The sequence below is a fragment of the Aythya fuligula genome, chromosome 6, assembly GCF_009819795.1.
Source record: "Aythya fuligula isolate bAytFul2 chromosome 6, bAytFul2.pri, whole genome shotgun sequence".
Classification (NCBI taxonomy): domain Eukaryota; kingdom Metazoa; phylum Chordata; class Aves; order Anseriformes; family Anatidae; genus Aythya; species Aythya fuligula.
Window position 1 is genome coordinate 22,224,802 of NC_045564.1, and position 12,768 is coordinate 22,237,569.

A 12,768-nucleotide genomic window follows, 5' to 3' on the forward strand; every position below is an offset into this window, starting at 1 on the left:
AAAATAGTTTTATCAATATCAGCCCTAACTACTGTTTCTGACACTTGTTTCACCAGCATGCCCACCCTTGCATTTCTCTGCTTGAAACCGATAAAAAGGTAATGGATTTAGATACATGGGCGGGAGATGGGTCGAAACACAGCTAAACCCTGGGAAACGCTGCCCTGAATTATGTTGCTACACCCATATACATGCAGAGCTGCAATGAATTCAGTGGTGTACTGCCAATCACATGGAAGTGTTAATATATGCCAAAAATCTTCAGTGCACAACTCCTAAACTGGTATAATAGGGGGATATGCAATGGCAGGTGGTGTTACAGAATCGTCATGGAAAGAAGGAGAGGTTTGCTAATACAATATGCCCATCCTTCGCGCTGACAGGTGATGAGGGGTCAAGCTGCTAATGAAGGTCTGCTCCGCTGCGGCTGGAGGCTCAGAAGGTGGCTGCTTGAAAACCTTTCTTCCTCCAGGATGGTATATGGGCTGCTGCTTTTCAGCTTACAGCATGTGTGCACGCTTCCAAATCCCTCTGTGCAGCTCCTAAAGGACTGAACAAAAATAAGATGCCCCAAAACCCAGCCTTTTGATTATTCATGAAACATCTTAGTAAATGGAAAATTGTGCCTCCAAGTCAAACCAAGGACTGGATAGAAAGCAGGCTATTACAGCACAAGCTCATACTAAGGAGATCCACATCTCCAGCAGCTTTCCTTCAGCTATCCTCCATAAGATGTACATTTGTTAAAATAAATTTAGAAAAATGTGCAAGACTTACTGTTTTGGCTCCCAGCTTGCACTGGCCTTTCTCGCATGCATACACTGCAGCACTGCGATAGCTCCTTGCCAGTTCTGCAGTGCCACGTTACCTATGACCCCCCCCCAAATATCCATGTCTCTCCTGGTGATACAGGAGCACAGGGATGCAGAGCTCCGCTGCAGGCTCCCATCAGCTCCTGCCCTGTCTTTCTGCAAGGTGCAGCAGAGAAGCATATACTGGACAAATGGCAGGGCCCAAATACAACCTTCCTCAGTGATACGCTGGTTTTCAGCGCAAACAGCCAGAAACATTTCCACTTATTTTAACTGCAGGCAGATCAAACATGGTTTGGTACGTCTCCATTTTCCCAGTCTGATACTCTGCTGCCTACTGTGGGGGCAGAGGGAAGGCCATAAGGAGGGCAGCTGCAAAAATCTGCATGTTCCCCTCTGAAGTAAATGCACACTAAATATACTTTGAGAGAGAGTTATTTTAAAATGGTAGAAGGCCTAAATAAGAAATTCCAAACAAAAGAAAAATGTTTGAATGTTAATGAACAAATGAATAGGAAAGTACTGGGCACAATCTGGACAATAAGACATAAATTTATGGTCCATTTGTTTATGATGCAAATAAGTCAAATAAATTAAAATCTTTAACACAAAGATGAGTTCTAAACTATTTATCTGTCACAACTGTTGCAGTTTAAAAAAAAAATCCAGCAACTAAGATATTGTGAATGAGTGATACAGAAAGAGCACTTCCACCCAGACAAAAGAACCAAATCTGCCTAAGCACCTCCAATACTTAAAATGCACCCCCCCAACCCCTGCCCAAAACCCAGTCACTCCCCAACCACAGTTACTTGGCTTTGTCTGCTTAAAACCAAGCAGCCAACCCACCTGCCCTTCCATAAGCATTTCTAGTCCATGGAAAAGGTTTAAAATGTCACATTGCAGTTGGGACTCCTTCCATATATCTGTATCTTATGTACCTCCTCTTTCACAGGAGGGAGGGTTCATATAACCCTACAGCAGCCCCCATCACTTTAATGTTTATTCTCAGAATAGTGCTATTTATGACACCGCTGGTGAGAGTTGTGTGATTCAGTTATCAGCATAACTGAATTCATTTTCTTAAGGTCAATTGTCTTCTGTGGATATTACAGCTTGAATAATATTGAAAGGGAGCTGTCATCATAATTTTCAGCACTTGCTTTTTGTATATCCTTGGAATTCAGCGCTTTTATATATGTGTGTATATATGTATATATAAAATCTTAAAAAGAGTATTTGGCAATCAATGGAAGCCAAATTTCATTAGAGATTTTTTGCTGTCCTAGCAACTAACATCTCAGTAGTTCTACAGTGGATACAAATACGTTTTACCAGCACTTTTCCTACACCATTGATTCCCCTCTTCCCCCCGCTTTCACAAAAAAGGCCTTCCAGAACTTGACAGGCTTGTAAATGTACTTTTATTATGTTGCAACGATCAAAATATATATGTACTACTGATTTTTCTCCCAAAATATTAAATGAAAATGTAATACATTTTTGCACATGTGTTCTTGAATTACTTTGGAGTCTGTAAAGACCCTGACATAAAAAAAATGAAGCAACTGCACAATTAGAGACTGAAAGGTGTTATTGAGCTGCACTTAGACTGCAAATGAAGTCAGATGTCTCTGTTTAATCAAATATAGCCTCAGCAGTCTCTGTTTTGTGAGTATTAGAAACGATAAACAAATATACACAGAAAGCATCACAAACAGTAAATTGATTATTTAAATACAACTGTATCCAACATAGCAGCTAAACACTGGACAATGTTTGAAGTCATCAGCACATCCACATGTTCTTCTAAGTGACGTTTGGGGTCCTGAAATAAAAAGGATAGCATGCGAGAAATGAATAAAACGTATCTCTGTGAAGGATTTCAGTTACTTCATTTATATCTAAGAAGGCTGTGACTTAAGGAAGAGAGGCCAGTGAAGCTCTCAGATCTTCCTTTCTAACAACACCTAGCAAATGACTAAATTGCCAAACAATTAGTCCATACTATCGCTCAGAGAAGCAGAGGATAGGTTTAGGAAGGAAATTTTTATCCAGCATCTGAAGAGTAACCATGACAGCTGTGAGTTTTAAGGACAAAACACAACACGTGGAATTCATTATATATCTCACTAGGTCCAATATTTTAATCTCAGTTCTGGTACACTGCAATTTGTTTTCAGATCTTTGTACAAATATGTATTCTAATCCTGTAAAGCCTCAAGCACGATCTAACACAGTCTTTGAATAGTTGTGTCGACTGAGAAAATTAACATATTTATACCTATCAAGAAAATGCACAATGAGATGTTCAAATGTTCTGACAAACAGAATGCTAAACCTGAACAGCATTCTGAAAATACACATTCCCACACACTATTACTCAATTGAGTGCGCACTTGTGGGCATTCACATAGAATAATTACATTATTTCTGGTTGAAAACTTAACTATATTCATAAACCGTTAAAATAACTTTCAGAATCAAGATTAAGTAATTAATCTGAAAATACTGCAAAATTATCAGGCATGTTTAAAAAACATCTCTAAATTTTACTGCTGCATTGTTGTAGCATTCTTGCTTGTAAAGAAAACATGGAAGGCTATCATATGGGAATTTTATCTACTACTTTAAAAGAATTATTGTCAAAATCTAATGAACTCATTTGAGTTTACGTAAAAGTGAACTGGAAAATCAAAGTGTGAGGAATGCCATAAAATGTAAGCTTTCTTAAATAATTCATTTTCAAAGATCATGTAGTTCTCCAATATTCTGTTCTTAGCAAATGCATCCTAATTACATAATATACCTATTGCGAGCAGCTGTCTGTTTACAAAATTTTCTATATAAGTTGCAGAGAAAAAAAAATTTAGTAATTTTATCAGGAAAAAATGGCTTTTCTTTATAAAGAACTGCATCAAAATAGGTATTTTCCCCTACATATGTGTAATTATTTAAAAGACGAATGAAACTCCAGTTATGTTTGAGATGACATCAAAACTCTTAAAATACAATCCTTGTTGCAATGTTTAATTATATATATTTATGTATGTGTAGGTGTGCATAAACTTTATTGTTCTGAATGCTACAGAAATACACGAGTGACTGAACAATAGTGCAGATGTGTTATGACATAGCTGCTAGTAGCTGACACATAAGAGCAATCCAGAAGCCTTTACATTCTTCTACTGCCACTAACAATACAATATATACTGGTTCTTCAATGACATGCTTAGTATTTTTAAAGCCTTTTTTTTTGTTGTTGTTGTTTTTTGTTTGTTTTGTTTTCATTGCCCCTCTTGAATTTTGAACACAACCTTTTACCAAGCTGTTTTGTTCTCTCCTCCACCAAAGCACGTTTCCTCAACCTTTAGGTTAAAATGATATGTAGAAATGGTTTTCTGTCAAGTCCTCTACATCCTTACTTTGCAAAGGGATAGAATGAATTGAGTAGTTTCAGCTATGGTCCTAAACTGTTTTGCTTCAACAGCAATACAAAGCAATGCAGCTTACTTGCATATGTGCATACTGGAGCTACGCACTGACAGTGTCTTCATGAACCAAGGACAGGGGTGAGCTGGCTCTTTAGCCATGATAATGTATGAAACTACACCCCCATCTGTTTTCAGTAGTACTGTTTTTTAAAAGTCGTCATGGTTTTGGTCTCTCTGACAGTACAACAGACTAGGATATCTTTATGTATCTCCTTGGAAAGGGAAAAAAATTGGAAGAAATCTCAACACTATTCCTCTGTATCTAATATAAACACATGTAGAACATGACTTGCAGATACACTGCAGATTACCTAAGGTCAAAAGCCTTGTTCCTTACACAACAATCTTCAGCAAAAATAAATTCATTCTTTAAAGAGTTGAGAATATATTGCATGTAGAACTAAAATCACCTACAGACATATAAGAAAATTAATATTTAGAATGAACGAAGCGTATCGTTCCACCTCACTCTAATTCATCGCACCTCACCTGCTTGCCAACATTTTTTATTGCCAGCTGTTCAGGTGTCATCTTATCTTCTTCTTCAACAGCCTGTGAACGAAACACAGAAAAGGTCAGTGTTTCAGATTTCATTTACTTTTTCCCCCCAACCACAAGATTCTCAAATATAATTCTCTTTCACAAAAAAAAAAAGAAAAAAAAAAGAGAGAAAAAGGAAAAATCAAACAGCAACACATTTCAGAAGTCAAAAGGAAAGCTACTTCAGGTTTTCAGCAGACATGGTTTTAATTACTAAGTGTTAGCACAAAAGATGAAGGTAAATACTCATGAATGGTTTTATTGTCAGATAAGCAAGATGTATTCATAAAACTTTTAAGCAAAGTGAGGAGTATTGACAGTAAAGATAATTGAAGATAATTAAACTAGTAGAGCAAAAAAAAAAAGTCACCTACATTGTTTCAACTACTGGAAGTTTGATCACTAGTACATTTTATACTGTTTAGAGTCAATATATTTTTATAATGTCCTGTTGTTTTCAAACACACAGTCTGTATTATGTAAATCCAGTAACTTCACCTAATGGATGTAATACTGAATTTTATTTTTAAGGACTTCTTGGAAATTAAAAAAAAAATACCATTTATCAAGAATGACTGACAAGCTTATTATTTATTGAAAAGTTGCAGATATCTACGATTTATAAACAATATTTCTAAGTGTAAATGCCAGTATTAAAACACCACAAATAACTGTGATCCTTCTTTCTTACAACATCAATAATAATTTCTTTATTTAAAAAGAACATGAAATTAGGCATCAGAATGAGTTCTAAATATTTACTACCCACCTATCTACTGGAATAATACTGATAAACAACCTTATTCTGTTATACTGAAGTCTGGTCAAATAGTCCTTGACAGAAGAATGAACAATACAATCAGTTTTGAGCTACGGGAATCTGAAATTCTCTTCACCAAGCACAACTACAAAATCAATGTGATTACTCCAATTACTAAACAAAACACATAATTAAACATTTTGCTAGTTTGTGGCAAAACCTTGGTGAAAACGCCTGAAGAGCTATCATAGTATTTTTAAAAAAGTTAATAGGCAACTTCACATAGTTGATTAATAAATGGGGGAAGCAATCTTCATAAGGCCATTAAAGCCCTGCTTGTGCCTCATTTAAACAAATCCCAAGAAACTCTTTGCAGAAAGCAGATTATACAAATCAGATTAACCCCCAAGGTTAAAAAGAGTTCTGCAGTGATAGTTTTCTTCTTACCATCTAGTCTTTACAAGTCATTTTGAGTAAAGCTTGTGATAATTATCTTTGCTTCTGAAATCAAGTAATAACTTTCTTCATTTCATAAACAGTTACAGTTAGATCATTATGGGATAGGAATACCTTGTTATAATTCTTAGCTAATTCTAACATCTCCTTCACTACTGTTTCATTGAGTTTGCAGTGTTCACTGTAGTCCTGCAGTGTCAAACCTTCCATCCAACTCTTCTTATGCAAATTTAGCAACATCTGCAAAATAAAAACTGTTTAGAGCATGCATCATAAAATACATTCAAAATACTACACAGATGTCTAATTTATAGTAGTAAGAGTATAATAAAAATTATTGATCGTGCAATGTTTAAGTAACAACAGTAATCAAATATTCTGCTAAAGCAGACAATAGGCTTTCTTTAAGGTTTTAAAGACCAAACTTCTTGAACTCTAAACATGAAAATGTGGCATATACACCAGGGTCACATTTATTCTGACAGTAATGCTTTTCTTTTGTAATTCAGTATTTTTGCTGGAGGCTGAGAATGCACAATTGTATTGTTGAAGAGGTAGCAGGAAGGTGAATATTTTAGCTACCACATAAGGAATGGTTAAAGGATCTGACCTCTGATGAACTTGAAAAATATTTTAATGCTTTGATTAAATGTATGAGGTATTTATTTAGGCTTCACTGATTATCCTGAACTGTATGCAAGCAGCTGCCACAGTTGTGAAGAAGTGAACTTCAAAAGCAACCAAAGAATGACTTGTGTTTGTCCTCCTACAAAGTAAAGAGCCCTAAAAACCACATGATAAAATGAAACAGATTTTTGATGGTAATAAGTGCAGGGACTATTAGAAATATCTGAAATGTACTTGGCTCTCTGATGACATTCTGACAGTCTTGAAAAAGCGAAGAAATAACTACAAAGGTAATTTCCTGATTTTTATGCATAAGGAAAGCCTATTTTGCCTATTTTCCGCACACTCAAGCACTGTAGGGAAGATTCTTTCAGCAAACAGTTTCAGCTTGCCTTCAATTTGCAAACATTTACTACAGAAGTCTTTGAAACCTATAAACCCTGCAATTCCTACTACCTGAATGAAAGCAGGTATTTCATCCTATGTGCTGCTTCCAAAGAAAACTCCTTTCAGCTCCCTGATTTGCAATATTATTCTTCCATTATTCAAAATTGGTTTTATTTTTATTATTCTTAGCCCTATAAAAGTAAAAATTAAGTAAGAAAACCATTCTGACCATTGCATTATAAATTCCAACTCTGAGATCAACGTATAACTGTAACAAAGCCATGAACATGCATAGTCATAACTGAGGACATAACTGAGTATTTTTTGTCAGTTACTGAACAGTATTTTTTCTGTGCAATGTGTAAAGTTTGTGTAAAGTAAGAAATGTGTCCTGTGAGTTAAGCAGGACATCACTACTTCCTGATGCTCAGTGTAGTCTTCGCGAGCTCTATCCATACCAACCAGAAACACTGTTGAAGTGATTATAGCCAATAAAAAACCTGAGACTCCTTGGTTATACAAATCCATTCCAGAAAACACATTCTTCAGTATTCTGGAATTCCAGCCTGTGAGAACCTAATGGAGGTGGTACTTTTTCAGCCTAAATCACTGAAAATTAAACTTTGCACAAACCTGTTAAGTGTGGAGAACAGCATGAGAACTTCCCATAAGACATCTGGAGAAAAATGTTGTCAAACTACTTACACGAATATTAGAATGTGTTTTTGAAAGGTTTCATCATCATTCTACACATCTAAGTGCTTTCTTATGGAAGAAAAGCCACGAACTGCAGTAGAGTTAAAACAACTACTTAAAGTATCAGCAATTAAATTAGAATATTACCACAATTCTTAAGTAGTTTGAGCAGCATTCTTTGTCCTCTGAATAGAAGCTAAAACAATTACCTTCTGTTCTAGTTCATTCTTCCTGTAGTTGATAGTGATGGAGTAGTAATGTCTGTTTAGTCCATGAATTAGTGCCTGTAAAATTCAGAGAAAGTTTGTATAAAATCTACTCACCATTGAAACAAAAGGAAGAGTTCATTTAAATACAGCCACCTTCAGATCACTTAGGGAAAGAAAAAAAAAAAGCACAACACAGACTATAGGTACATATCAGGTAAATATACCTGTTCCTATTTCTATCTTTCAATGTCTGTCAACTGGTGGTTATACTTTCTGTTTCTAAAGCACGGACTCGTTCCACAAGTAACAACCATCATAGAAGAAAGTGATTAACCGCCTTCAAACTTTTGATAGATACATATGTGCAGGTATTTCTCTCAAATCTTACCTCTCTCAGTAAATTTGGCCATCTCATCTACTAAAATATAAGTCTCTCTGTTACAAATAAAAGAATGCTGAGTACTTATATTTACAACCACTGCCAACCTTTCCACATTTAATATTCTGAGCTACAGTAAAAAGAGAGTAGCTTCAGCCAATTTCAGCTTTGCAAATTTGTCCTTACTTTCTCCAACTGTCCTGTCTCTTTCCTCCCCTCTTCCCAAATCACTTTTTAAAGAGTTGACAAATGTAAAAGGTAAACAATCATTCCACTTCAACCCTGAACAGAAGTTTGTAGTTTGGCAATTGCAACAGAATAAATTGAAGCCCATAAAATAAACACTTGCTCTACATTTTAAAGTAAACCTTGCTCTTCATGCATTTTGTTCAAATGGAAACCGTCATTCCACATGACTTACAATTGTATGCACAGACAAAAAGCAAGTAAAAGCTGTTGATAAAGAAAACAAGAAAAAAAGACAAAAAAGGGATGAAGGGATACGAAGGGGGTATTTATTTCTAAGATATTAAGAAATACCTTAAAACTACTGGCAGAGAAAGAAACAGAAATTGTCGCCTAGTTGAAATCTCTGTTAAGTTTGCTGCTGAGCTCAACTGTGTCAGAACTGCACTCATGACCTCGGAACAAAAGCAAAACTAAACTGAGTCCTTAGAGGGGAAAAAAAAAAAAAAAAAAAGTGTGTGTGTGTGCTTAAGGACAGTCTCATTTTAAGCCATGATTTTAGCCTAACACTGACATTGCAACAGCTCACTACCAACTTGGAAATTAAAAAACCAACCAACCAACAACAACAAAAAAAACACTAACAAGAAAAACCCAAAACTCCTGTGACCAAAATATGCCATGCTATAGTGACAGTGATCTTAAAATAATGAAGCTGAACAATACTACAGGGGTTTACAAAAGGAGTCATTACACATGGTCCAGAAAAGCCCAGTTAGGATATTCTCCTGAAATATGCAAGCACAGGCTTGCCTACATCCAATCAAGAGTATTAACCGGTTATTTCATACTCATTACTGTTCATACTTTTTTACCATTCAAAATCAAAAGTAAAACAACAATCTTCTGAAGCAGAAACTGTTTATCTATTGTATTTTATTATCATTATTTTAAAAAAGGATTTCAATGTGTAAGTAATAAAAGGGAACTGATCTTTGAAGCTAGGGGTATGGTGGAGTCTCCCAGAGGACGTTTCTCTTACAGTAGAAGTTTAGCCCTTATGTCTGTCCTACCATGAGTAACGTACTGTCTTTTGCCTAGAATGTTTATCTAGCAGATATTGCTTTGATTGTTTAAGTAATAGATCAGAAAGACAAAAAACGATTCTCTGATTCTATGAATTTTGACTCTTGTGTGCCAGAACACATGCCTTTTAGGAATGCATGGGAATAGCAAGGGAAAAAAGTTTCTGGGGAGAAAAAAAGGATAAGACACTGAGGCAGAAGAATGACACAGATAAAAGCATAAATCACTCTTGAGAATACTTTTCTTCAGATCAGAAGCTTTTTCTTGAAACAAAAGTTTGCTTCACTGAAGACCAACATTTTTGTCTCACTAGTCAAAACCATCAACTTTAGAAACCAAACTTTGAATGCTGAATTTCACAAATGCTTGCAGAGAAATACAAGACAATATTCTCAGAGGAAGCATTATAGTTGAAACAACCGAACAATCCACTGAATCTCCTACTCCACCATTTTTTCTCCAAATTACTATATCATCTCAAAATGATTTTTTAAGACATAATACGATGTTAAATCTAGATTACATATTAAGCAAGAAACTTTATATGCATTAACAGCAGAAAGGCAACATCATTAATATATAATAAACTTTTTCCATAATTTGCTTCAGAATAATTTATATTTAAGAAAGCTCAGACATGCTAATAAGGAATGTTTTAAATTACATTACTGAAAATGGATAACCTTTTACCTATCTTGCCTCACACAGTATGGCATCAATTGTTACTTTAAAAGTTTGCATTTTGGTAAATCAGTACTTTAACCTTTGCAGTATTTAATTATACAGGCATTCACGCTCAGTTAATTTAGGGCCCAACTTTAAACTCTTCATATATATAACTCTATTGATGAATCACATCAACTTCAAATGCTTGCAGAAAAATGCTAAAGAGAGAACAATAAATTTACAGCTTACTGTTTTTAGGCACTTTCCCCCAAAATTGCTGGAAAGATCCTGCAATTCACAGGACTATCAACACTGAGTTTACCTGGATAGATGGCTTGTTTAAGTGACCCAGATTTGAAGTTGTTTGTCTTGGTTCATGTCCCAAGACCATCATATTAGCATTGATCAATCTGAAGGCATCAATAACAACCTGTAAAAACAAGATGTCAAGTCAATTCTTTTTAGAAAATGCAGCTAATAGTGCCAAGCAACAGTGGACAAGGCACAATCAACTCTCATCTGTTTTTGGCCTTTATCCAGAAAATCATTTAATTATAATATTAATAAAAAAGAGCCTCCTGCTGGCTATGCTATCAGCACACTATACTACCTTGTATTGTAGGTGACACCAATTACTACCTTTTCCATGGAGCTGTAAGTTTTATATACATGATATAATCAGATAATATTGAATTTTTATGTATGCTTACTCTAAGCTTCAAAGGTATGCATATGTTTGTCACCTAAATCTTATCCAATCAAAATGAATGACAGAGAGAGACTAAAACTGAAAGTGAGCACAAGCTAAGGGACCGAGTCTAAAGCCCAGTCCTGTCACATCAATTATACTACCACAATACTTGAAATGACAACAAAATTATAGCCAGCAAGGAACTTGCCCCATGTATTCCCTTCTAGTCAGATGCTTTTTGCTTCTTGTGACTACGAAAGGGTCTATAAACTGTCTGATGGATTAAAAAGTCCTTGTCAGTGTCATGCTCAAGAATAAAAAATAGAGTAAAAGAAAACCAAGGTCATTTATGATTTAAAGGTACACAGTAGGTAGCATTCAGTGCTATTTCTTTGCAAATAAATGAAAGCCATCACTGATTTTTATTCTGTCCTGTGCTGAATTTGTCTATTAAAATAGTTGGAAATGCATGGCCCATAGAATAAAACCCAATCACCTATCCAATGTCTATGTCAGGTGGAGCTGAGAACATACCAGCAACACACGCGAAGCTACTCTTGCTGGGTACTCGCCATTACAGATTAACCTCAAGCTGACCTTTCTTGTTTGGGCCCTGTTTTTTTAAGCCAGACTTGTGGTCAAACACAGCCGTATGCCACCCACAAATAGCTCTCACCATACTCGCAGACATCTTTTCTGTCTAGCTTCGAGGAGTTATCCCAGTTCTTTTAGCTAAATGGTTTAAATCTCATTTTAGTGCTTTTACTGCACTCATTTTTATTCTCTTCCTCTCCATACTATGACCAACAACAAATACATTTATATGACTAGTTTGATATTCTGAGGAATTAGAGCTGAATCAAATCTTTTGTCTTGAACAAGCAAAAAATCAAACACTGTTTGCTACCAGAAGTCTGCAGAGAAAGTGACATCAGGTCTCCTACATTATTCTAGCATTTTCTTCTTGATTTACAGCAATGTTAACTAAATACATATGCAATTTGATTAAGACTATAATAGAATTATTGAGGTCACTGAGGTTATTCACGTGTAAATAAAATTAATGCAAGTTAATTGTTTAGGCAGGTATTTAAATAAAATTAATATTTATCCAACTGTAAACTCAAAAAGACTAGTAACCCATCACTGTTATTTTTTTAGACCAAACTATTTCATCTGTGTTGAGTAACTCAGTACCACTATGGCCTACAGGGCAGACTCTCAGCTACCTTGCCAGCTGTGTCTGCCCAATATATGTAATGATATATATATTCTGCATATATCACGTCTTAAAAAAGCCTGCGGAAAGTGTACAAAACATGTTTTTATTAAAATATTAGATAGCGACCCGATTAATGTCAGTTAACAGTGGCAATCCCTTTTTGAAAAATAATAAAAACTAATTACTTTTAATATGCAGTAAAGAAAAAATGCCATCTATTAATGCTGATGAAGGGAATTATTTAAAAAAAATAATTCTCAAAATGATCTTAAATAGTTTCTATATACCTATACTTTCCTTGTTGAAAGATATAAAGTAATTGTATTTTTCCTTTTTTATTATTAACAGATTTTTCTCTATCTCAAAACGCCTGTGACAAGCTATTGTATTTATCTCTCCATGTTCCATTTTAACCAGATGCTCCAATTTATGAACACCTGGAAATGCCCAACCATAACAAACAGGCAGTATAAATTAAAAAGTCAAGCAAAAAAAAAAAAAAAATCCACACTGCAGGTCTCCAGGGACAAGCTAGACAAGGGGAAAAAAATCTAGCA

General features: G+C 35.2%; 1 protein-coding gene across 3 annotated transcripts in view; it reads right to left on the bottom strand.

Moving 5' to 3' along the window:
- Window positions 1–2,213: 2,213 nt before the first annotated feature.
- The window catches only part of PSMD14 (proteasome 26S subunit, non-ATPase 14), a 45,580-nt gene continuing 35,025 nt past the window's right edge, over window positions 2,214–12,768 (bottom strand). For all 3 annotated transcript variants that reach the window (XM_032189935.1, XM_032189937.1, XM_032189938.1), the window contains 5 exons: window positions 10,621–10,728; window positions 7,982–8,056; window positions 6,177–6,302; window positions 4,796–4,858; window positions 2,214–2,640 (listed from right to left, as the gene is read on the bottom strand). In XM_032189935.1, the coding sequence (XP_032045826.1) occupies window positions 2,542–2,640; window positions 4,796–4,858; window positions 6,177–6,302; window positions 7,982–8,056; window positions 10,621–10,728 (471 nt within the window). In that variant the 3' untranslated portion in view covers window positions 2,214–2,541. The remainder of the gene's footprint in view (window positions 2,641–4,795; window positions 4,859–6,176; window positions 6,303–7,981; window positions 8,057–10,620; window positions 10,729–12,768) is intronic.